Raw genomic sequence first — 27,069 nt, 5'->3', positions numbered from 1 at the left:
GGAGTTTACACATTGCCTTTATTGCTTCCTATTGTATTTTAAGATCCAGGGGGAGCATCATGGCACCCGTGATGCATAAACATACACTTCTTTGCAGCCTGTATAGTTCCTGGATTGTGGACTCAACCATGCTCCGTCGCCACCAGACCACAGAAGCGTAAGTGATGATTGGTTTGATAAGTGCTGTGTATATCCATAGGACCACAGCAGGTTTCAGATCCCAGGTTTTACCAAAGGCTCTACGGCATCTTCAATGCACGATTCACCTTCAGTGAAACGTGTTTCTCCCAAGTTAGCTTCTTATCCAAGATTACTCCTAGATATTTAACTTCATCAGAAAGACCAAGTGTCACACCTGCATTTCCCCTTAATATCGAGAATGCTTTCGCCTTTAAAATTATATTATATATGCTAGAGCATTGTTCCAAATAGATCGAGATCAAAATTTGAATCTTACGCCCACTGTAAAGAAGTTTGCTAGTATTCATAAAAAATACAAAAAGAATCTACATTTATAAAAGAAGGCGGATTACCTTCCCAACAGCAGTCACACATACTAGGTTGTTGAATAAGTTTTGCGGTTCGATAATAAACACACAATTTTATGGTTTGAAATACACTTTATTATTCGGTATAGTCTCCCTTCTTCCTAAATATCAATATGTCTTATATGTATATCCGTCAGCATGTGAATTACGTCATAAAAAACTTTGCCTGTTTTAAGCTTCAAATGTGATACAACGCTTCTGAAGTATGTATAAGTATATAGAATATATTATAAAATGAATCTAAATATATATATAAAATTACAATTTAGTTAGCTAAAAATAAGTGAGCTTATGCACAACAAGTAATATTGGTCGTAAATCCTCACAAGGTTTATACTAAGCTTCTCTTCTTATTTGTTGTAGAAGGTACCTGACCTGACAATAGAGGCTGGAAGTTACTTTTTGATTTAAAAAGCTAACTCACTATAAGCTTAAGTGCAAAACTATTTAAACCAGCCATATGTAGTCATCCTGAGGCTCCTATCAGTCTGCTTCCAAACCATATATCCGATAATGGCATTGCTTGTCGGCTGGAGAATCATATGAGACTTGACGCAAATTTATTAAAGCTTGGATATTAAGTTTTCTGGGACAACTAAATGCTCTGGATTTAAATACTAGCAAGATTTAACTCATTCATTTGGTGCGAAAATTTCTATAACTCTCTCCGTTTGGCAGTTTTCAACCTTACTTCCAGATGTAGTAAAGGTATTATCCCGGATAAAAAGCTATCCGATGACCCAAATATTGGAGAAGATGTAAATAAATAGATGACCACTGTCTTAGCTGAATGGGTTGGTCAGTGATTACCATTTGGAAGTGCGCAGGTTCGAATCTCCGTGCATGAAACACCTAATGATAGAAAAAGTTTTTTCTAAAGGCGATTGCCTCTCGGCAGGCAATGGCAATCCTCCGAGTGTATTTCTGCTATGCAAAAGCTCCTCATAAAAAACTATCTACCGTTCGGCGTCGGCTTAAAACTTTAGGTTTTGGTATTTGTGGAAAAACATCGCGCACCCCATAACTAGTAGAAGGAGCTCGGCCAGACACTCAAAGTGTAAGCGCCAATTATATGTATAATATAAGTATTATACAGATACATATGTATATATACATAAATAGATAAATTTGTATTAATTTTCTAGCGCAAAATCGCAAAATATTAATTTGTTTAATACTTCATCAACATATTTTGCACGCAATGGCTTTCCCGTGAGCAGACACTCGGAAAAAAATAAGAAAATTCAAATTCGTCTCTAACTAGACTTGAAATGCATGGGAAAGATGCAGTCTATCGATTGTCTGACATCAGCCATAAATTGAATCCTCTTTGAGGTTGAATGTCCAGGTTTGCTATCGGAGCGCTGTCAATTCGTAGATGGGAGTTCTAAGCGCTTCATCACTGATTGAAAAAAATTAAATTAAATTATTGTTTGCACAAATTGAGCAGCTAATTTTCTAATCTCAACAATGACATAAGTTTGATAATAAAATTGTAAACTTTGTCAAATAGCTATTACGGATGCTTATAGATGGTTTAATTTTAGAAAATTTTAACTAACCCATTAATACCCAGTAAATACTAGGGATAATACCACTTTTACAAAATATTTTTAAATGACTGCAATTATTGCAATCATGCAAATAATATTTGTAAGTCCCTTAGGCGAAGGTCTACTGTATATTTATCTCTTAACTAATAATAATAATAATTTTCCCTCAAGGCAAGCGAACCTTATCTGTAATGGCAATTCCTTTACCACAGTCGTCTATAAAAAATGATTGACAGCGAATACAATATGAGCACCGATTAACGCGACTACAGGTACCACCTTCAAAGTTATTGCTAAAGCTACCAGCATGGCTCAAGAAAGCGCGAGACTCGAAATACGCTCTCACCACTGTAACATCACTGTGGCATTCTCACTCTCTGTTTCACCTGCTGCACCCTCTATCTTTTCAATGCGCTCGCAAATATGAAGTTACATTCTCTCCCTATCGCTATATCTCTCGCTCTGGTAATACAACGAAAACGTTGGCCATTTATTCATTGGACACAGCGGCTGTGGTATAAAGCTTCTTACGTATGCCAGTCATGGCTTAATCTTACCTTGAACTTGGTCGTGTTTGCAACGAATCTTTTCGACGAGATACAGCGGACATCCCAGCTCAATACTATAGACAGATGCGCGGTTGTTATGATTTTTTATTATTGCATACAAACATTGAAAAGTAAAAACCAGTAAAATCGAGATATTCATACTACAGAGCCATCATTGTATTCGCCGGTGAAATTAAAGTCGTTATAGTATTTTTACCGTTTTTTTTTTATTTTCGGATGCCTTATTTCTTTTGAGCAATTTCATAACTGGACATGTGTGCGCGCCAATGCTTTTACGAGTAAGACAGCAGCAGCTAAAGTGTAATTAAAGACGTGCGTGTGAGTGTGTTTTGTGTGCGCCTGCGCATCGAGTATGCCTGGCGAGTGAGCAGCGCTGGTCGCAAGCAAGGCGATCAAGACATCAAACAGTCTAGCAATACCGCTAAAGTGACCCAATTCATATGCATGCATACTCACATGGATATACAAATATATATATTTATAGGCATAAATGCTTACAGATTTGATATAAAATTGTAAAATATGCCGTATTTATCTTTCTTTTATGCGTATTTTCATTAATATGCACAAAGATACTGGAAAAATTGTGATTTCTTTTCTTTCAAACTAACGGAGGTTGTGCGGTGTATAAATAACTTGTAAACATTCAAATAATAATACGCGCCCATTCGAAATACTGTTATCAAGCGCCTGGGTAAAAGGTCCAAATCTACGTTAAATTGATTGTTTTGTCGATTGTCATCGAGCATTGACAACAGCAAAAGCAGTTGTACCTGTAGAAAATTATTGGCTTGACATAAATCCCCGATGGATTGGCCACGGAGTAGTTATGCGTTAGCATTGCTGACTCTCTTACCGTTCGTACACTGTTGGAGTACAACAACATTGGGTGGCGCTGGTGGTCAAGCAAATGTTGTTGGCGCGGGCGCTGGTGCTGGTGCAATAGGAGCTGGAAATACCGGTGCCAGCACAGCAAGAGCACAGATCACAAATGGTAAGTCGTTTGAAAAGTGCAAAATTGAAATAAATGGAGCTATTAATAAGCTAGAAAATAACACCGGCTATCGGAAAGTGAAAATTGCATAGACTACATAAATACCTATATACAAGTTTTGTTTGTTAGTGTAAGCATTTACATTTATCATTCTAGTCAAAAGCGAACAAGTATGATTAACGACAATGATAGTGCTTGAGACTGGAAATTTCGAAAGAGGTTTGCTTGTTACAATATTTCTAAACAGATGTTGAATACGTCATGCCAAAACGAATGAGGTGTAAGCTAACACTTTCCTTCCAAAAAAATAAAAAAGTGAGTTTTGTTTGCCGGAGAAAAGTATTCAATCCTCTTATTACAAAGTTGATTCTTTGTTTTGATTCATATGGCTAAATTGAGGTTTCTATGAAATGAAGGTAAAGAAATTTTGTATGTAATTACAGGCTTAGTGACCTAAACTATTTTCACCATTTTGCTTAAGTTAAACAGAGAGCAATATTCGTTTTCTGGCATTTAAATTAATTTTAATTGTCCCCATTGACATCTTATATTAAGTTGTGGAGCATCCACATACTTATTTCTTTTCCAAATTCCGCTGAGCAGTAAATTCATCAAAGTTGACAGCCCATACTGCTAGCCCTGCGCACTTTAGTTTGTATAATAATTCTATCTTTTAAGTAAATTTTGTAAAATAAAATAAAATATAAAACTCATACCAATAATTTGGATATTCGCCAAAAAATTGTGTTGGCGGGTTGCTTGGGCTGCTCGAGATGCACAATATGCGTTTTTTAAACAACACGCCAAATGATAGTGACTGCCCGTTGTGAATTCTTCTTTCAACTTCTACTTCTTGCTTTTGTAAAAATATCGCTAGTGGCTTTAGCCAAGACAATGCACCATCTCATTCCACATGGTCTGTCAAGCGGTTTTTAGTCTAGCCAAGCTACCCCAGTTGTAAACCGGCTATCTGGTTTGACGGTAGTGTGACTTTTAACTATTTGCTAAACTCTAATCTGCATTAACAATAATGTAACCAACGTGGAAAAGTCAAAAATCTTCCGCAGAATCTTTCTCTCAAACACTCCAAGTGATACCTCATCGGATATTGCCATCATCTAAGCTTCTGCACCATACGTTAAGACTTAAATTGTGAGAGCCTTATAAAGTGTTAGCTTTGTTCGTCGAGAGAGGATTTTACTACCCAATCGCCTACTTAATCCAAAGTAGCACTCGTTGACAAGGGAGATTCTACCTCGAATTTCAAGGCTGACATTGTTATGGGTGTTAACGCTGGTTCCTTAATAAACGAAGTCTCTAACAACATCGAAATCATAACTGTCAACAGTGACCTGGGTGCCGATACGTAAGTTCGCCGACTGTTTGCTGGATAATAGGAGGTACTGCGTTTTGTCCACTACCAGACCCATTCGCTTTGCTGCTTTATCCAGTTTTATTTTCTACTCTGACAAAATATGTTTAACCAGGTGTTTGTGCCGCTTGTGCGTGTCATCTTCTCCCTACAGAACCTAGGAGTTCCAATGGTGTATATTCCCAGATTAGTAAGGTGATAATTAAATTTACAATACCCTTTTAGAATTTCTGTGCTGGTTCTAAAATTGTGCCTATCAAAGCTGCCTATCACTTTAATTGTCATAATCCCGGTAGACTGTTCCAGTTCAATCTTCCTCTGCTCTTCTACTTCTCAAAAAATGGAAGTTAAACTTTTCTAGGCCAAAAAATGTTTCTAGGCCTGTAAATGGGGAGGACGCCACTTTCTGGACAAATTTTTATGCCATTTTGATCTCAGTAATTACTATTCGCTCTTGAGCCCATAGAATACGTACCTACCTCACTATCTGTAACGACAGCTGAGCTTCTGTTGCTATAGTGGCGTTCAAGATTAAAGTGAGCACATTTTTTTATTGCATAGACTTATAGACTTACTTTTTCGAGTATACCATATTTTCCCGGTCCGTATATACCTGCCCCTACATCGGTGAGGGATCTGTCCCTGTACCTTGTTATCATGTTCTGGTTTATTTGTATTTCATATAATACTAATACTGGAATATATTTATTATATTCATAACTCGAAACGTGAGCTGTGATGTGGGCATTATACGAACACGCTTAGAAAAAGTATTCTCGGTTTTCCGGATTTTCCACTCCACTTAAAAGTTGCATCAAATAAAAAAGTGTTGTTAAATGTCGGATTGTTTTGTCTAAAACTGTTTGTAAATTTTTGAGCTTAATCTAAAAAGACAGATTTTGCGGCATCATCTTGTCGTAAGTAGATCCGTCCGTGACGGAACTACAATTGAAATCAACAAAGCGGTTGTATGCATCGATCCGTTCTTCTAGAATGCATGCATGCTTTGACTATTAATAAATTCCTCCACACTTATTAAGATACCACCACACGATCTTTGGATCAGGTTACTGGATTAGATTAGAGAAAGCATACAAATGCATTTATATTCGAGTCATATGTTCGATCGCTTCCATATTTATTATTTATATAATATTTTTCCCATTCAAACGACTTAACTTAAAATCTACTATACTCACAAAATTTACAAATACTCGTACTCGTTCCAATTAGATGACTTGCACATTCTCTCTCAGTTCTGCCAAAAGAATCAAATTTCATCAGCGTATGGAGTGCCAAACACATCACGCTGCCGCGATAATTCCCATTACATTAACTTTACCCATTTCGCATGCAAACAAAAATAAAAGTACTGCAGCAAGCATGTTGCACCATTGTAAAGAAGTGCAGCAGCAATTGCCACATTAATGCTTAATGGCAATTACGGATGCCGACGAGTATGTAGGCTATGAAGATTGCCATTGTCAAGTGTTTGCAACAAAAGCAACTGTTTTACGGCAACTGAATCATGTGCCACAAAAATAAAATCGCACAAATTACATTAGCGTATAAGCACTTGATTTCATGGTAGTGAAAAGTTGCATGCGCATCTTGGTGCCACCGCTGAAGTGTTTCATTTGTAGAGGTGCAAAGATATGTATAATTTTTTAACGTTTCACTGTGGGCAGGTAACCGTAAATTACAGGTTACTCTACAGTACACTGTTTTTATATTTGATCGGTTATAAAAACAAATAATTGTTGTCATTGTCATATTTCTTCTTGAAGCTTAATATTCTTGTTCTAAATACATACATATGCATATATGTACTTATGTATGTCTGTATGCCAGAAATCACTTCCACTTTGTACGTTTAAATACTCAGTGCATGCACTCACACACATTTGTTTAAGTGTACCTACATATGTAGTGTATGCATAAATTTAAATGGGGCAAATTTATTGAAATAACCTGTTGCTAAGTAGGTGCATCGCATTTATTCATATATTTGTGTAAAGTAGACACAGCCCATGCGTGGACATGCATGCGAACACTTAGACCGGGACGATTTGTATTCGCACATTCCTCTTCTTATTGCGAATACAGGGTTGCCCATATTCGACGGACCCATGTGTTTTTTTGAAATCAAAGAAAAACACAATTTTTTTGATGTTGACGATAATAATCATTTTATTTGATTCAAGTAGATTTGTTGACATCACTGAGTATGATATCTCTCAAATGGCCGCCTTGAGCCTGTACGGCGTATTGTGCCCATTTTGTAGCATTTTCCATAGTTTTAGCTAACATTTCGGCTGGAATAGCGGCTATTTCCTCACGGATGTTGTTCTTGAGCTCTTCTATGGTCTTTGGCTTATTAATATAAACCTTTGATTTTAAATATCCCCACAAGAAGACGTAAGGTGGTGTTAAATCGGGCGAACGCGGTGGCCAGTCAAAATCGCTATTTTTCGACATCAAACGACGAGGAAACAATTTCTTCAAAAAATCGATTGCGGTGCGAGCTGTGTGTGGTGGAGCGCCGTCTTGTTGAAACCAGAACTGCCTCATACGCTTTCGACGAGTAATTGGCATCACAAAAGTGGTTATCATTTCGCGATAACGCTCCTGATTGACGGTAACAGCTTGGCCATCTTCATTTTCGAAGAAAAACGGCCCAATAATCGTGTTCCCACTAACGCCGCACCAAACAGTGACTTTTTCGTCGTAAAGAGGTACCTCTTGGATTTCGTGAGGAGTTTCAGTGGCGTAAATATGGCAATTTTGCTTGTTTACCGTCCCATTCAATAAGAAGTGAGCCTCATTGGACATGATCATTTTGTTCTTCTTCTTTTGACTTCTTTTGTTGAATGTAAATTTCAATAATTTGGGAGCGCTCGCGCGGCGTGTACTGTTCCATGGTAAAAATCTGCTTGGACTGATGGGTCCGTCGAATATGGCCTACCCTGTATACATAAAAAAAATTTCTACGACATACATAGGTCTACAATGTATATAATTTTGAGGTTCCAAATTTGTTTTTTATGGAACATGATTAGTTCACACATAATAGGACAAAAATAAAAAAATAGTCACATTTGGTACATCAGTTTGTTATAAAATTTTACACTGAATCCAAATATGAAGTCAGAATATAAAAAAAGTAGAATCGCTTTTGAGATATGACCAAATTGTACGGACACTTTTTGTAGGTATTTTTTCTTTAGTGCTTACAATTACTACATTTATTATTCAATATTTTTTTTTAAATTTATTACATCTGCCACCTTTTGACACTTAGTAATTTTTATAACAATTATGGAAATATAAACGTAACATTAAATTAATATTTAAAGTACATTTTTTTTTACAACATAAGAGGGATAATAAAAAAAAAAATAAATAATTGGCGCGTACACTTCTGTTAGGTGTTTGGCCGAGCTCCTCCTCCTATTTGTGGTGTGCGTCTTGGTGTTGTTCCACAAATGGAGGGACCTACAGTTTCAAGCCGACTCCGAACGGCAGATATTTTTTTTTATGAGGAGCTTTTTCATGGCAGAAATACACTCGGAGGTTTGCCATTGCCTGCCGAGGGGCGACCGCTATTAGAAAAATGTTTTTTTTTATTAATTTTGCTTTCACCGAGATTCGAACCAACGACCTCTCAGTGAATTCCGAATGGTGATCACGCACCAACCCATTCGGCTACGGCGGCCGCCCAGGGATAATGCAAATAAGAATTATATGACATAAAACGTAGAACAGGTTGATGTTTATTTTAGTGATGAAGTACAGGGTGGCTGATGAAAGCCACAGCTACCAAAAAAAAAAATTGAATAACTTTTTTTCGTTTTAAGTTATCTGTTCCATTTTTGTTTTAATTTGCAGATTGATCTTTAAAATTTATTAAAATGGATAACTGGGACACGCAAACAAGAATTTTGATAGTCCGCCGCTATCACGCACTGGAGTCCGTAGTTTTGGTACAGAGAGAGTACAGGCGGATGTTTGGCGGCGATCCCCGAGCAGATGGACCATAATGAGACTGGTGAATAATTTTGCTGAGCAAGGAACAGTCGCAAGAAGGCCTTATCATCGAAACCCACCAGTTCGGACGGAGGAAACGATCGCTGCTGTAGCTGCAGCTATACAAAGCAATCCAAGGGTTTCAACAAGAAGCTTATCTGCTCAACTTGGTGTCAGCCGACAGTCTTTGCAAACAATAATGCACAAAGATTTAGAATTATTTCCCTACAAAATTAAAATGGTTAACAAACTGAATGCAGCAGACTTGCCGATTCGCTTTGAATTTCGGCAGAAGATCCTGCAAATGGTGGAAGAAGACCAAAACATGTTAAACTGCCTTTTCATGTCTGATGAGGCCCATTTCGATTTAAACGGCAATGTGAACAAACAAAATTGTCGAATATGGAGTACTTCTAACCCACAGATACTCCACGAGACGGAATTGCATCCTCTTCGCGTGACAGTGTGGTGTGCGGTTTCTTCACGCTGTATTGTCGGGCCTTATTTTTTTGAAGAAAATGGTCACACCGTTACGGTTACTGGAGACCGTTATTTGAAAATGTTGAAAGAATTTTTCTATCCAGAACTACGCCGAAAGAGAATTCCTTTCAACTCTGTGTGGTTTCAACAAGATGGGGCAACGTCTCACATAGCCCAGACTGTTATGACAGAGTTGCGACGAAAATTTCCCAATAAACTAACTTCAAGAAACTCCGAATTTCGTTGGCCCCCCAGGTCGCCTGACCTTACTGCACCTGACTTTTTCTTGTGGGGTTTATGTAAACAAGAAGTTTATAAAACAAAGCCAACAAATTTGGATGAACTAAAACAATCCATTCGGGCAACAATTGCGGCTATTCCTGTCGCAACTCTCAAAGCAGCAATGAACAACTTTTTACTAAGATGCCGCACTTGTGTCAACGAGCATGGGGGGCATTTCAATTCAATTATTTTTAAAACTATAATAGTTAAGCTATATTTAATAAAATTTAATGACCTTCAACTTGAAAAAAAAAAATAAATGAATTCCATACACTAAAAAAAAAGTTATTTGAGTTTCTTAATGTAGCAAAATTCATCAGCCACCCTGTATCTGCTAGGGCTGTCGGATTCGTTTTAGTCTTCGTTTTTGCAGTTCTGAATGTGGAATTTTCAGCACATCTTCGTTTGTGTGTGTTAGTAGTCTGTGAATATGCTTTGTGCTACATTCTCGTGACGTCTTCCTTAAATTTAATTTTGAGGTCCCTGTGTATGTGTGTTTGTGATAGTCCTTAGGATTTTTGATTGTAGTCGTTGCATTATTTTAATGTTTGATTTGCTTGCTATTCCCCATAGTTCGATGCCATATTTCCAGATCGGAGTTATAAGAGTTTTGTAGAGTAACAATTTAGTAGTAGTAGAGTTGTCTGAATCTGTTTTTAACTTCGTTTTTCTTCTGAAGTATATGCTTCTTCCAGGTCAGTTTTGCATTAATTATTATGCCTAAATATTTGCCTTTTGTATCATATTTAATGACTTTATTATTTATAGTCAATATTTGTGGATCATACTTTCTGTTTGTGTATATTACTTGGATAGTTTTATGAGTGTTAATTTAGATTCCCCATGTATTGAACCAGGCCAGCGTTGGGTTAAGTAGCTCTTGTAGTTTATTTGTGGCAAATTTATGTTTTTGTTAGATGGCATTAAAACGGTGTCAGCAAAAGTTGCAATCATGCTATCATCATTTGGGCAGGGTATATCATGTGTATAGATAATGTATAAGAGTGGCCCCAAAACGCTTCCTTGTGGAACACCTGTTTCCACGTAGTACATCAGAGCATTTTATCAGAGATTTTTTATTGTTTATATTCTTAATTTTTGTCAGAATTTCATGTATGGTTACCTTTCTGATTTTTCCACCTTTGAACTCGAATGTTTCAGGTAAGTAAGGTGCAATATAGGTAGCAGGTTTTAGCAATATAAAATATATATTAAAAAACTTTAATGCTCAAGAAAAATAGCCAAGAAAACAAAATTTTAATTAACACAAATTTCAATAAATTTTGATAAAAATTATTCAAAATTGTCGATAATTTCATGAATAGCTCCTAAACCAACAATCCGATTGTAGAATGTTGCCAACATAGATTATAGGGAAGTCAGCTGGCTTTAGTAACATGAAATGAAATTTGAGATTAGCTAACAAATTTGAGATTACTAACAGTTAAATGTAAAGGGTGATTAAGTTTCAAGGGCCGGTGTTGATTTTAAATATAATACAATTCTTTTAAGAAATTATTGTCGCTTCTCTTTATTATGATAATACTAGTGTAGCTCAATTATGTATGGAGTAAAATATTGGCCAAATGGCGGCACACCTCCATCCGATGGTCCAAATTTTTGATGACGCTGAGGCATAATTGAGATTCTGTGCCGTTAATGTGCCGAATTATCTCATCCTTTAGCTCTTGAATTGTTGCTGGCTTATCGACGTACACCTTTTCTTTCAAATAACCCCAAAGAAAGAAGTCCAATGGTGTCGTTGACCTTTAGGTGAGGTTCACATTCAACATCGGCCCTTAAAATTTAACCACCCTTTGGATGAGTGCACTTGTTTCAAATTTCAAAATTTGGTCGCATATCAAAAATGATTCTGCTTTTTTATTTATATTCTCATCTCATCTTTGTATTAAGCGTAAACTTTTGCATGCAATTTGTGAATCAATTATTGCAATTATTTTTTATCATCTATTGTGCCTTCAAAATTGTATACGTGTATAAACCAAGGCTGTTCCGTAAAAGTAAAAATTTTAAACTCCAGAACTCATTTTTTACCTTTTACGATTAATTTTTTATTCGTAACGATAAGAGCAATCACAATTTCTGGTTCGCGGTATGAATTACAAAATCGCCCCGGCCTAATACGCACATTCGAGTGTACAACGCACCGAACTTGAATGAAAGCTAGTAAAGTAGCAGTCAACGGATGATTTAAAAATGCTGTAAAACAGGAAATTGAGCGTTAAATAGCAACAATTTTTCCGGCCGGCCTTTCTGTAGCTCCACAGTAGATATTCGTTAACTCCAAATGAATTAAACGTTTTCACATGAATGCGAAATGAAGTATTTGTTTCATGTGTTGAATCCAACTATAGATATATTACGTTTTGCAAAAGCGTTTGTTAGTCACACAGATATAGACGATGTAGAGGCCAACGGTTATGATCGAATGGCGTCCCAATCATTTGTGTAAGCTTACTCTTCTTCCTAAAACTCACAGAGTATAGGTACAAAAAATTATCGAACGTACTTTGTGTGGACGACAGTCAGCAATTTTTATTTTTTACATCAACGGTATTTTGAAGTAATTTGCAACTCACGTTATACATTGCTAACAATTAATTAGCTAAAAAACTACGTACTAAACATGATTCTAAAAATTCTGATTAAAAAGTTTGACACTTCGTAGAAAATTTGTAGGATTTTCATAATTTTTGGACAAAGTTTGAAAAACATATTTACATAGTTTTTGCCATACAATAAAATAATTTTTATAAATAAAAGCTAAATAACAGAAAACTGATCAAAATATCGTGCATCTATTTTATTAACAATCAGTATATATGTTAAAAAGTACCGGGCCTAACACATAGGTTAGGTTAGGATAGGTTAGCCTGGTAGGCATTAAATCACGCATAGACCGTTTGGTCTGTAGCGGTACCAGATGGAGACCGACCCCTATGAATATTGTAGGATTTCAATGCTTTTAGCGAATCTAGGCAGAGTTGGGAGATCCACTTTTGAGACGTCCTCCAGACCCTGAAACAGTGAGGCTTCCAGGCATTTTAAGCGCGTTTAAATAAGGCCGAGTAAATGCACAGAAGGGGCTCTAAAGTTTCCTCAACATCCTCTCTGCATTTGTCCGTATTATCTTGTACGCATGTGCTGCCAATAGATTATGACCTGTTAGCATACTCATGATAGTTCTGCAGTCTTTTCGCGAGAGCGTAAGTACGAATTGAGTCAGTTTTTGTCGTTAGTTCTACACATGACTTTTGTTGTTTTGCATGCAGTCAGATTATTCCACTTAGAATCCACTCGCCTTTTCATGTAGTCGCCCATTTCGTTGTATATTGTATTTAGCGGTTTTGGTATGTTGTTCTTTTGTTCAAATGGTAGTCTAACAGCACGTTTTGCTATCTCAATATATATGCAGCCTACTGCTTGCGGCTGGTCTTTCCATGGGAGGCCATAGAACATTTTTGGCCTTAACACAATGTGAGCTTATTGCTTTTATTGCTGTTTGGGCCTAACACATAGATGGCACTGGTTTTATTGCATTCACCTCCTTTTCAGTTAGTACTAACCTTAAAAAAAATCAGTCAGTCAAGTTTCAAGATATTCTATTAGTTCGTGAGTTATTTTGCTAAGAGTGACGCGACTTTTGTTATTTTCAAAACAATGGATAAAAAAAAATTCGTCTTTTAATTTTACACTACTTCTTGGTGGGAAAAAATTCAATGCAATTCAAGCAATGGCTTGAAAAGTGTTATGGGACTCCGCTCGAAAACGATGGTTTGCTGACTTCAAACGTGGTCGTAGAGACACCAATGATGCACGTCCGCTGCCGTCCAAGTAAGGTAATAACACCAGAAAACTGCAAAAAACCCACAAAATCGTTTCGAAAAATCGAAAAGTGAATTTACGTGAATTAGCTGACGTCGTAAAGATATCAAAAAAACGTGTTGGTTTTATATTGCATGAGTATGTGATTACGAGAAAGCTCTATTTAAAGTAGGTGCCGCTTTGGCACTGGCAAAATTACATGAATTGAACTTAAAATTGCTCCCATATCCACCGTATTCACCAGATTTGGCTCCCAGCGACTACTGGCTGTTCGCAGACCTAAAAAATCCTCGCCAGTAAGAAACTTAGCTCGGAGAAAGAGGTTATTGCAGAAACTGAGGTCTATTTTGAGGCAGAAGATAACTCTTTCTACAAAAGTGGTATTAAAATATTAGAGTTCGGCTGGAGCGTTGTTCTTTATCGAAATTACATTGATGAACAAAGTTACTTTTGAACAAAAAAAATACGTGTTTTCTTCGTTAGGCCCGGACTTTTCAGCTCATGTGCTATATTATTTCAAAAACTGTCCTGCATTTTCGATTCAAATTTATGGTCACCGCAGCTATAACTCTCAACGCCTATTAGCTTTTTTATTTAGAAAAATGTTTTTCTTAATTTTGGTGTTTCACCGAGATTCGAATCAACGTTCTCTCTGTGAATTCCGAAATTTTATTATTGTAAAATCTGCGCAGGTATATGAAGTTCAGTCCTTCCTTCTTCATAATTAATTTACAGACTCTTTTACTTAGTCATGGTTTATTGGGCACATTTTGAGGTCGCGTGGTGTTTTGGTATCCCCATTTATAAAGCAGGCGTAAGTGAGTAAGTCAAAGGCGGTCACTAAAACTGGTTGGAAGCTAAACCTAACAATAATTAGGTTGTTAACATTAACACAAGAACAACAACAACAATAACACTCGTGATTCCGTCTCTATAAGTGTTTGAAGCACATAAGTAGTGAATTGTTTGAGTGTAAGAATTGTTTAATAGAGTAAACAAGTGAATGAATAAAATGCAAATGTTAAGCTTTCAACGTAAAAACAAAGCTGACAAACAGGTAAACAATAAACACACAAAAAAAAACCAAAACTGAATGTGACGAAATATTAAACGTTTCCATTCCTACACATATACATATGTATGCACATATATATCCCATATATGTATGTTAAAAGGTTTTCGAATAATGTGAAAGAAAAAAACAACACTCAAGTAGTGAAATTTTGTTCAGTGGAAATTAATAAGCGAACAGCGAAAAAATACGATAAAGCCACAAGACGATAAAACGGCAGTGAAATGCATTTGATTATGGTATGACGCGTATGCGGAGATGCGCCGAAAACTTGTTTACATACTTTTAAATGTAATAGCAACCACTACAGCAACAACAACAGTGGCACAACAATTAAAAGTCAGTATGAGCAAAGTGTGTCTGAAACTCGTAAATGCTCGCCATGGAGCCGCAATGTCAGCAGTCCATCGGGTTTGGTAGCATTTCAGTTTAGGCGCGAAACAAATCGGACAGAAATTTTGTTGTTGTCTTTGAATCCAGCGTAACTGTAGCAGCATTGTGCGCATAATATGATTTCATTTTCGATTTCCAGCTGCATTCTACTGGCATCCATTGCCAGTTGTTTGCATTACAATTGCCAGCCTTGTTTGGCATTGACCGCGAAATTTGTTTTCATTTCATTGATTTTAGAAAATAATTTAACTTTTCCTTATGATAAAATTTCATAGATTTTCTCTCCCATATGGATACATTTTTTGGCGATGGATTTTTTTCTATAATTTCTTCTTTTTTCTTATTGTACAAGTATTTTTATTTAATTTCTGTTGTGATGAAATTTTTTGCACGCGCACCCGCTGACTCAACGATTAAAAAACTCAAGTGAAAGTTAATGTGTGCCCGTCGTACGTGTTTGTGATTCGTATCAAAAGTCATGCGATCTAAATCGCGGCAATTGCCGCTGACTTTTCGAACGTTGCTGCTTAAATTGATCGTGAATCGAGTAAACGCAACCGTTGAGGACAAACAATATAATTTTGGTACCTGTGGTTGGCGTATGCATTGGTATGTATGCTTGCCGGAATCTTCTGCCAAAATTTTTCTCATGATATTTAAGCATTCACGTATGAGTGTCGTTCGGTAGCTTGCCTGCAGATGCGCAAGGGCAAGCTTCATTATTTAGACTCGAAAGAAGGGACAAAAATTTATATTAGAAATAATTCGTTGGAAGATTTATGCTTGTTGTAAACAGACAAAGTACCATGAAGACAAACCAAAAAATAAAAACATTGTATTTTCCTTATTGAGAAGTTAGTAACATAGGGTTAAATAAAAATTATACTAGGCTCGAATTAAAATTATCGTTCGGGAAGTTTTTCACGTCTCTAGTTCCCCTTTTGGGGCTACAAAACTTCAAACAAAGGCTACATCAGTTATTTTCAACATTTTTAATACGCGTGCGGTTCGTACGGTATTCGAAGACAACTTCAGAGTAAAAATAATTAACTTTTATGTGGAACAAAATTTAATAAAACTTCACGAATTTTTTTCGTAACATTAACATATTATATAGTTATTCGATTATTCCATAAAATTTCCATTAGTTGTCATAACTTCTTCGATACGAAACAAATGCCGTTACCCATATTGAGCATAACAGTATTAATTGCAGCCCTCAGAGAAGAAATTGTGGAGGATACTTTCGCGGTCAACTTCGCACCATACGTTCTAATCCAGGCGATTAAGGTCTGGAGAGTTTGGCGACCATAAGTTCGGTGTTGTCATGGCCATTTTCAGCCGTCCATTTTTGTTTCATCATCCCTTTATATGAAGGAGCTGAGTCTACCTGATAGATATATGGACGATATATGGCGTACACTATCAATACACGGTATCACTACTGTTTCTAGAACTTCGATATATACAGCAGAATTCATTCGATATCTTTGAGCAAAGAAGTGTGGTGTCATAACGTGTCCTTTGTTGCTCACAATACCTTAAACCATAACAGTGGATGGAAACTTCGCATGTAATAAAAACAGAATATCTTTTTTGTTTTTCTTTTTTAAGGAGGTTAAAATCAAAATGTCAGAAACATCATCAAAGGTGCCGTCGCATGGGGCATGCTCCGACTAACACTATAACAGCCCTCCTTATCGGCTGAATTCCACCCTGGGACCGTGGTAACAAGAGAACATCTGTAAGATTGGAATACAGTCATCTGCCAGAGAAACCAAACAATCTTAGGTGCTTCAGGGTGTTTAATTTTGTTTAAAAAGCGTTTTGAGCGGATAACTCGCTGTTCTCGCGCTTGCTTCGACATAAACTGTCTTCTTCGCATAATGCAGGATTTATACCGTAGAAGTTCATGGGCAACTCGACCGATAAGGCTATCAGAAACATTAGGTCCCTCGTAAGGATCCTCACTGGTTTTGAAGGGTCCTCGTCAATGATCGTTTGTACTTGTTGAATATATTCTGCAGACCGTACAGTATCAGAACGTGTTTCGTTTTTTGCGTTTTGTAACAGATTCTGTATCGCCGCCTTATGCTACCAATTCAGGAAGGCCTTCAAATCACTTTTGAAGGAGAACGGTCGCCGTACCATCGTTGGTCGTGAATTGGCAGAAAAACGAACTACGATCATAAAATGATTCTCAATCACCTTCATTCAATGGGATTTACCGAAAAATTGGGAGCTTGAGTAGCTCACGAGCTCAACGAAAGAAATAAAGAAAATCGCCTTCAAATTGCTTGGCAGCATCTCGCCCGCCATCGAGCAACACGCGATCATAAACATCGCTTTTTTCTACCGAATCTTCACGGAAGAAGAGAAATGTTGCCTATACTCCAATATGAAGCAAAGAGAGGAATGGGTGGCTCCAGTAGACACGCCAAAGCCGAGCGTTAATCCGGATCATCATCCAGGGAAGATCATGATATGAGTTTGGTGGGAGTGGGAGGGCATGGCGCACTAGGAAATGCTCGAAAAGAATGCCACGATCAACAAGGTGATCTACATTGACCAGTTACCCTGAGTGAGGCTATTCGACTGAAATGGCGTGATCGACGTAGGCCTGGCACCAGACCAGGCGATTTTCGGAGGAGCGGCATTAACAAATTGGTAGAGGTGGGAAGAGGTTGTAAATAGCAACGGCGAATATATAATTGATTTACTTATTGATATAATTATTGTTTTTTGTTTAAATAAAAGACTTCTGCAAAAATGCAACAAACTTATTCTCCAACCCAATAACAATGAAGTCTAAAACATTTGAACGCACAGTAATTATTATATACTTCGTTTGGCTTATTTATTTTTATCATTATCGCATTATGGGCATTTTTCCACGGAGAGTAGTAGATAGTGTTTTATTAGATATTGGATGCTTTAGTCTGAGTTTGAAATCAACTGATCTCTAGGATTACATCCCTTCTCTTTTAACTACAGCCCTTATATAAATACTTTTCTATTATATTTTAATAAGAGGTCAAGTATAGGTCTTACTATTAAAACTCCTCTTCGACATTGCTTTTATTAAACCCTATACTAAAAAGTTGTCTCTTTGTTATACGAAAGCTCGAACCTGTAAAATTTGGACCCAAGGATCCTTTTCAATCACTCTTTTCCGGCACGTAGAAATTTTTCATGTTGTTGGGTTAATTTTTGGCAAAATTATTTCTTCGCTAATAGGAAACTAATATAGTTTCCGAAGATCAGCCCTCAAAAAGTGCTAAATATCTGAAAAAGAAACATATTTTGCGCTGTACATTAAGTTAGTCTCTTTATTAATAGATTTAGATGAGGTTCATATCTACAATTTAGCGATCGGAGCTTCCGAATGGCTGAAGACGCTGTACATATATACATATTTTTCGCTTATTCTGCAAATGTGGTGACCGCCTTGATGTTGTCCTATAAAGGAAGTGTTGTCCACAGTTTTATCACGCCATCAACAGCATAATAAAAACTTGCAAATATGCAATATTTGCTTTCTCAAAGGCTACCACTGTTAAAGTTTCTTTTTTTTTTGATTTTTTGTTTTTTTATTTAATATAATTTTCTCTTAATTACAGCACAAGCACTGTATATTTTTACTGGATAACTTTTACAATAATATTATTTTTATATATGGATATAGAAAATATTTATTAATACTAATTTTAAGTCCCTTTTGGCGTGGGTGGACATAGCAAGTATACATTTTTTATTATGCGGTCAATCAACAAACGCCAAATTTCGCCCTCGGTACATTTTTAATTAAACTTTCACAGCAACAATAGCGAAAGTCAACGCAGGTTGTATTTAAATGATTTACTAACTTACTTGCGCACACCTACACACCAAGCCTTGTACGTATGTACTAGCGTATGTATGTATATATAACTCACTTCCCACTACTTATTGTTCGATGCCCAACGTCCGACGTCGTTGCTTAGTGCCAAGTACCATTTGTTGCCCCATTTCTGTCCATTTCGCTGGCTTGCCTACTGTTTACTCACCTGACAAACATTGGTGCAGCCAGCTGCTTCACTTCATTTGCATGCCACACGCGCACCGCTTTTTGATTGAGCGGCATTAAATTTTGCAGATTATTTATTGTATTGATCATAATAGCAGTGAGGCCAATGTTGCCAAGTGGAAGTAATGCAGCAGTGAATAATATTTTACTTGTTTTTGTTTTTTTTTGTTGCTGCATTGTCCGCCTCAGTTGATTACTAGTACATGTTGCATGGCCTTACTTCGAGGCGTACTAAAATCGCTTCTAGCCAATGCAGGTGCTTCATAGTATCAAGAGAAGTGCAGTGGTTTTTTGAATATGTATATATGTGTATGTGCATGCTTTAAAGTTCGGTAGGTGGATTCGGTCTGTCCGCAACTGGGTTATCAAATGACACGTAAAACAATTTTATGTCATTATTTGCAGCGATATTGGAAATGCAAATAAAAACAAAACTTTAAAACACATTCACTTCTTTCACTTGCTTGCCACGCGCTGACAAATGTGTATAATTTTCTGTAATAAATGTTATATATCTATAATTTGAATTGGATAGTAATTATGTGACAGGCATTTGTGTGGTCTCAAGTGGAAATTTAAACTCAATCCTTTGTACTAATAGAGTTTAGTGGTTTTTTGGCATTTTTTTTACCTACATATCTTCGTTGTATAAAATAGGGGCAGGCAGTTAATTGTAAGTTGAATAATAATTTGAAGAAGTTTGACTTTATATTGAAATTCATCTTTGACGTCTAGTACTTGTAAATATAGATTTCAGACTAAAACTCATTTTGTTAAATAGTTTGTCTTTAACCCTCAAACTCTCATGCATCAAAATCTGAGACAGCTATACGGAGATTGGGTGAAAAGTAAGAAAAAATAAAGAAAATAATTAAATAAAGATAAAATACGAATTTCGAATACGAAAATGATCAGTTTCAATATACTTCTCCCAATGATGCTCCAATCATTTATACCATCACTGTTTTCACCATTTTGCGGAAAGTCTGCTACTACTCCATTTGAAATTCTTCATGTATTCTATTTCCACAGCGAATTTCATGCTTAGTCAATCTTGAGTCTTCGCAAACAATATTATACGCTTGCTCAATTAGTTACGGCACTCATCTTCGGCGCCAAATTATCTTAAAGATGAAATATTAAAATGGGGTACATTTTTAATCATCTACTGAGTATCTTCAAGATAACGAATTATAATTAAGTCCTATATAATAGTTTATTTACTTTCGTGTGAAACCCATGAAGCCACTCATCATTGCCTGCGCAAAACTTTCATAATATTTAGATAGTTTTTGACTTCAACAATTTACGGCCTTACTGTACCATGCGTCTCAGCAGCATAAAGAGATTGCAAGCTTTCAATTAAAGGAAAAGTTATGCCCTTGGAATCTTCCACATATATATTTACTTATTTCTTCATTTGCTTACAATTTAATGATTTCTTGTAGTGATGAGATTAACCGTAGTTTTGTAAAAATATGAATTATGAACTACCATTACATCTAAACTGTTACTGACCTCTTTAACTTTACTGGGCATGGAAAGTGACAAAAGCAGAGTGTAACGCCTATCCGACAAAATAAGACGCAAAAGTCCAAGCTAAGTGTGATTAAAAATTTCATTAAAATGACAGAAAATGAAAAAAAAAATTATCCATTTGTACCTTATTTCTTACTAAACATAGGTAAGCATTCATCTTTAAGTAAAAAAAAAAATTATTTTCTCATAATAAATAATTTTTGTTTTCAGTACAGTCTTAATGGTTAAGTTACATAAATACTGAATAAGCACAATGGATTCGAACTCCTTTTCTCATTTCTTTAAATGTTAACTTGTTTTGCCTTTCTTTGTAACTTAAAATATAAGGTTGTCAAAAAAGTCTTGCGGTAATTCCGCAAGCTTGTCTTTGCAAGCGCGTAGTTCTAGTTGTATTCGTTGCATCGGTTCACGCTAGAGCTTTTTGGAAAGCTCTTTTCACGTGCTAACACGTGTTTGATTAATTGTTGTTTGCTTTTAGTCGTTCGTGAGTAATAGCGTCGCAAACATGAAGCAAAATAAAGAGAAAACACGGCATATTTTACAGTACTACTACGATAAAGGCAAAAATGCATCTCATGCTGCCAATAAAATTTGTGCAGTTTATGGACCCGATACAGTTTCCATTTCCACCGCACAACGATGGCTTCAACGTTTTCGTTCTGGTGCAGAGGTGATCGAAGATGCGCCACGGTCCGGAAGGCCTGTCGTCGAAAATTGCGATAAAATCGCTGAATTGATCGAAAGAGGCCGGCATAGTAGCAGCCGTAGCATCGGCCAAGAGCTGGGCATGAGTCATCAAACCGTTATAAACCATTTGAAGAAGCTGGGATTCAAAACGAAGCTCGATGTATGGGTGCCACACGACTTGACGCAAAACAACATTTTTGCCCGTATGGATGCAAGCGAATCGCTTCTGAATCGCAACAAAATCGACCCGTTTTTGAAGCGGATGGTGACTGGTGATGAAAAGTGGGACACTTACGACAACGTGAAGCGCAAACGGTCGTGGTCGAAAAGCGGTGAAGCTGCCCAGACGGTGGCCAAGCCTGGATTGATGGCCAGGAAGGTTCTTCTGTGTGTTTGGTGGGATTGGCAGGGAATCATCCACTATGAGCTGCTCCCCTATGGCCAAACGCTCAATTCGGACCTGTACTGCCAACAACTGGACCGCTTGAAGGCAGCACTCATGCAGAAGAGGCCATCTTTGATCAACAGAGGCCGAGTTGTTTTCCATCAGGACAACGCCAGGCCACACACATCTTTGGTGACGCGCCAGAAGCTCGGATGGGAGGTTCTTTTGCATCCACCGTATAGTCCGGATCTCGCACCAAGTGATTACCACCTATTTCTGTCCATGGCGAACTAGCTTGGTAGTCGGAAGTTGTCCTCAAGAGAGTCCTGTGAAAATTGGCTCTCCGAGTTTTTTGACAATAGGGAAACGAGCTTCTATAAGAGGGGCATTATGAAGTTGGCATCTCGTTGGGAACTCGTCATCGAACAAAACCACGCATATTTGACTTAAATCGCATTATTATAACCAATTTTATGAACAATTGAAAATTCAATAAAAATACCGCAAGACCGTAAATTTTATCTCGAATATTGTAAACTATTGTGACCAGCACTAATATGGTAACTATAAGGTTTGACATTGAATCATTAAATAAATATATAAAATTTATATAAGATGACACAAAATTAATCACCCCATTGGAAAATTTAGAATTTTTGCAAATGGCGTGGTACGTCAATAATATTTGACATTTGTGAACTAGACAGCTACAGTACACAAACAGACAAGCAATGGAGGGTATTTAGATTTCCGTCACTAAAATCATTTTTTTATTTAGTAAAATTGTTATTCAAAATCAAAATTCATAGAATTTTGCGCCAGCTTATAAATGGTTTTTCAATAAGAGGGTTATTCCCGTAAAAGATCAATGGTCTCGTTACTTGTCTGGCACGCAGCGCCGTCTTGCTTGTTGAAAATGAACGCTGTCCAGATCAATACCATCCAATTCCGGCCATAAAAATCGTTAATCATCTCTCGATGGCGCAATTCATTCACCGTAACTGTTGCTCCAGCTTCAGTTTCGAAAAAGTAAAGTCCAATGACTCCGCCGGACCATAAACCGCACCAAACAGTCACACGTTGAGGATAGAGAGGCTTTTCAACAATAACTCTTGGATTTTCTGAGCTCCAGATCAGACAATTTTGCTTGTTGACGAAGCTACCGAGGTGAAAATTGGCCTCATCGCTCAAGATGATTTTTCGATGGAATTCCGGATCATTTTCATGCATTTCAACGACCCAATCAGCAAAGATACGACGTTGTTGATGATTGGCCGGCTTGAGTTCTTGTGTTGACTGGAGCCTTAAGACCCAAATCTTTATGCAAAATACGGTGTAATGACGTTTGTGGAATGCCTAATTCCAAAGAACGACGAGAAATGGACAAACCTTGGTTTTCTTCAACACTTTCGGCTACAAAAGCACTATTTTCGGCTGTTTTTGAACGACGTGCACGGGTTTTATTCTTCACATCACTAACTTGTCCCAACAGCTCGAATTTTTTCACCAATTTCTGTATTGGTGCTTGGTGCAGACAAGGTGCTTGACAATAACCCCAAAATGGTCGAGTTTTTCGAACCGTCTTGCCAAATTTTCAACATTTTATAGCATAATTTTAATGCGTTGTAAAGGATTAACATTTCTGAATTTGTGGCAGGAGTATGCATAATATCGCATAAAACAAAAGGCGAAATTGTACTGCAAATTTTCAACGTCCGTCGGAAATGTTAGTAACTTATTGGTGGTCCAAGTTATTCAATAGTCCGTTTCATAACTATAGCACATAAATTTATCGCTAATTTATTTCTTTCGTATTTAATTTTGTTCTATGAAATATTATATATCAAAAGCTTGCACTTTTAAGAAAAAATTCGGTTACCAAATTATCTTGAGCAGCCTCTGTAGCCGAATCGGTTGGTGTGTGACCAGCATTCAAAAGTGCACAGATTGAAACCCCCGGCAGGAAACACCCAATGACGATAGAAAAAGTTTTACTAATAGCGGTTGCTTCTCGGCAGGCAATGGCAAAGCTCCAAGTATATTTCTGTCATGAGAAAGCTTCTCTTAAAAAAACCATGAATCGTTCAGAGGCGATATAAAACTGTAGGGCCCTCCATTTGTGGAAAAACATCAAGACGCACGCCATGAATAGGAGAAGAAGCTCGGCCAAGCACACAAAACAGGTATAAGCGCCAGTTATTTACTTATACTTGTGTAAATTTCTTTATTTTAATTTATTTAACATGACATAACCAAATAGCAAGCTATAGATATGCTGAGCTCGAAGGCATTGACTTATTTTAAAATAACATATTTTTGTATTTATTTTTTCTTATCATGAGGCCAAATTAGTAACTAAGCTGAACCAAAAACGATAGTAAAAATAAACCTAACCGTTATGAGTACCAATAGTCTTTGAAATGTTTAGGCTCCCACATAAAAGATGCTTGTAAACTGTTTATTGTGCAGCTGATTCCTTCAGCCAACTAACTGTTTATTATGAAAGTGTTAGTGTAGACGAGATGTCACCAAATCTCCGATTAAGATCAGTACTCACTGTCATTGTCAAGCTAAGGCTTCAAGCCATGCTTTGAGGTCACACAATTCACGACTCTGCAACCACTTAGGAAGCTGGGAAGAGCAGCTTTTCCCCCTGGTTATTTGCAATGAACAACTGAAATATATACGCTTGTTTGTATATATGTTTAAATATTTAAGTGTTTATGTATATACATATGCACATACGAACTTGTATAAGTAGATGCAAATGGCATCAAGCTGGTTGAGGCGGTAATTTATGTTGGGCATTAAATAAATTTGTTAACGTTGAAGCTGGCAATATATTTGAAGTCGACAGTTTTGCCAAGACGACTCTGAGTTATTGTATATTATTTAAAAAATAGTAAAACATTGCAAACAATAGCATGTAGCACTTGCAATCCATGTTATATTTACAAATTTCTCGAAAAACAAAAACTTCAAAAAGCTTAAGATAACTCATATAGTTTTGTATAATCCAGCAATTTTATCTTGGAGAACGTAAAAGTGATTCGCAAGGCTGAGTTCAACCATATAAAATAGGTAAATATTTATAGGTTGTCTCGTAATACTTTATTTAAATATAAAAAAGGAAGAAGACCATACAAATAGACACACATTCTTGTGTTAATGACTAAACATCTGAAAAACTTAATATTACAATAAAAGAAACACATTTTTTATGAAGTGTCCTTAAACTTTTATTTTGTATTAATTGAGACGCCGCCGTAGCCGAATGGTTTGGTGCGTGACTACCATTCCTAGTACGTAGGCTCGAATCCCCGTGCATGAAACAACAAAATGAATAAAACGGTGATCTTGTGCTTTCAGCTTAAAATTTTTAACTTTAAATTTCTAAAATATATCCATATTCATATATTAAATATTTTTTGAAGAATTATCCAGAATTTAAAAAAAAAAATTACTGTAAAACTGCTGCGAACTGAAAACGAATGCCATTGCAACCCGGCGAAATGACTGGGAATAATACGAGTACCGAGCGAATGACATACTAAAACAAAGACATGAATGTCAGGTAACAAGACAGAAGTTGCTAGCAAATATGAGTAGGAACATCTAAAAATTACTATAGTTTTTAAGCATAAAACGTTTCCGAAATATATTCAGAAAAATCAAAATACAAGTTTATTCCTCAAAAGTGATATTGTCGCTTTCAAAGTGCTCTCAGTTGCAGTTGATGGCAACGCACACATGCCAGCGTTTAATCCAACTCTCGAAGCATTTCTGGAACTCTGTTTTCAGTATAGCCTTAAGAGTCGTCTTTAATTTTTCCATCACTTCCTTTTGGCTGTTAAACGCCTTCACCATATGGTTTTTTGACTCGAACAAACGGAAAAAATCTCAAGGAGCCATATCAGGTGAATTCGATGACTGTTGAATGGTATTCTTTTCGTTTAAAAAAATAAATAAATAATTGGCGCGTACACTTCTGTTAGGTGTTTGGCCGAGCTCCTCCTCCTATTTGTGGTGTGCGTCTTGGTGTTGTTCCACAAATGGAGGGACCTACAGTTTCAAGCCGACTCCGAACGGCAGATATCACAGTGCAACACATAAAATGTGCACTCCATTTTGACTTCAGTTTCTGAAAGTACTTATCGAAACTAGCAAAATCTCATTTGGGTTTTTCTAGATTAGCTCGGATTCTAATTTTATTGCGTCATGAATATTTCCTCTGAAACTTGATTTTGAGCAGTCTTTCTTTTAAAGAAAACGTAATTCTTCTCACAGTTCTTGGTAAAATATACACTTTATATAAGTCAATCGATTCGTTTCTATTCAAGGAATTTAATTTTTTGACTTACTAATTAAAATTTCTTTTAGAATAAATAAAGAATTTATAGAAAACTTATTTTTAAGACAAAAATTATTTTTGCGACAAAAATCTGCTCACAATTTGTTGATTTAGTATTTCTTAAAATTCCTGTTTTCGTTTCTAGATTTTTTTGAGGGCAATAACTCTGACAAAATTTCATTGAAATCGTTTTCTAAATATTTGGTTTAGTAAAAAGTGTCACACACAAACACACACACACACACAAATTTGCTTAAAACTTCGTACACTTCATTTTTAGATAAGAAGGATTTGATTCAAACTATTTTTGGAAAATCAAAAATTGACACCATCACAATGTTTTCTCTTTGAAGAGGCAAAGTGTCGAACAAGTTGTTTGCTGAAGCTTTATCTAATGCTTTAAAATTGAACAAATATCGAGAAATTAACAATTTTCGAACCTTTTGTCATTAATGTTTCCCGTGCTTTTGTTACCAAGCAGTTGAGTTCGTTATTATAAGTAGTTGCTACATAAAGTACAGTACGTACAGTGTTCATCACGTACGAAAAGAGCTTTTCGGAACGGTTTGTTTACTGCTCTAGTGAAAAGAGAGAAAAAATTTGCAACTCATCGACTAAGATATTTTTTTCGTCTTTTTTTTAACATCTTTTTTCTGTACTTAGTGCACTTGTATTAGTACTTAGTATTATTAAGAAATTCTATTGTGAAAATGGAAAATAACAAGTGCCCGAAAATAAATGAATTCTGTTATGTGTGTGGTCATATAGTGCCTAAAATTGAAGGAAAAGAACGAAAAAATTTGTTTTCTCAAGAATTTAAATTGGCCTATACGAAATATTTCGATGAATTTGATACAAGTGGTGAAGATTTTACGCCAAATACAGTATGTAATGTTTGCTATAGCA

General features: G+C 36.4%; 1 protein-coding gene across 1 annotated transcript in view; it reads left to right on the top strand.

The window, feature by feature from the left end:
- The first annotated feature begins 3,477 nt into the window (after window positions 1–3,477).
- LOC129242035 (uncharacterized) overlaps window positions 3,478–27,069 on the top strand; it is a 47,720-nt gene continuing 24,128 nt past the window's right edge. The window contains exon 1 of the mRNA XM_054878595.1: window positions 3,478–3,664. Within this exon, the coding sequence (XP_054734570.1) occupies window positions 3,478–3,664 (187 nt within the window). The remainder of the gene's footprint in view (window positions 3,665–27,069) is intronic.

The sequence above is a fragment of the Anastrepha obliqua genome, chromosome 3 (genome assembly GCF_027943255.1).
Source record: "Anastrepha obliqua isolate idAnaObli1 chromosome 3, idAnaObli1_1.0, whole genome shotgun sequence".
Taxonomy (NCBI): Eukaryota; Metazoa; Arthropoda; class Insecta; order Diptera; family Tephritidae; genus Anastrepha; species Anastrepha obliqua.
Note: the sequence above shows the minus strand (reverse complement) of the source record. Positions and strands in the feature narration are given on the sequence as shown.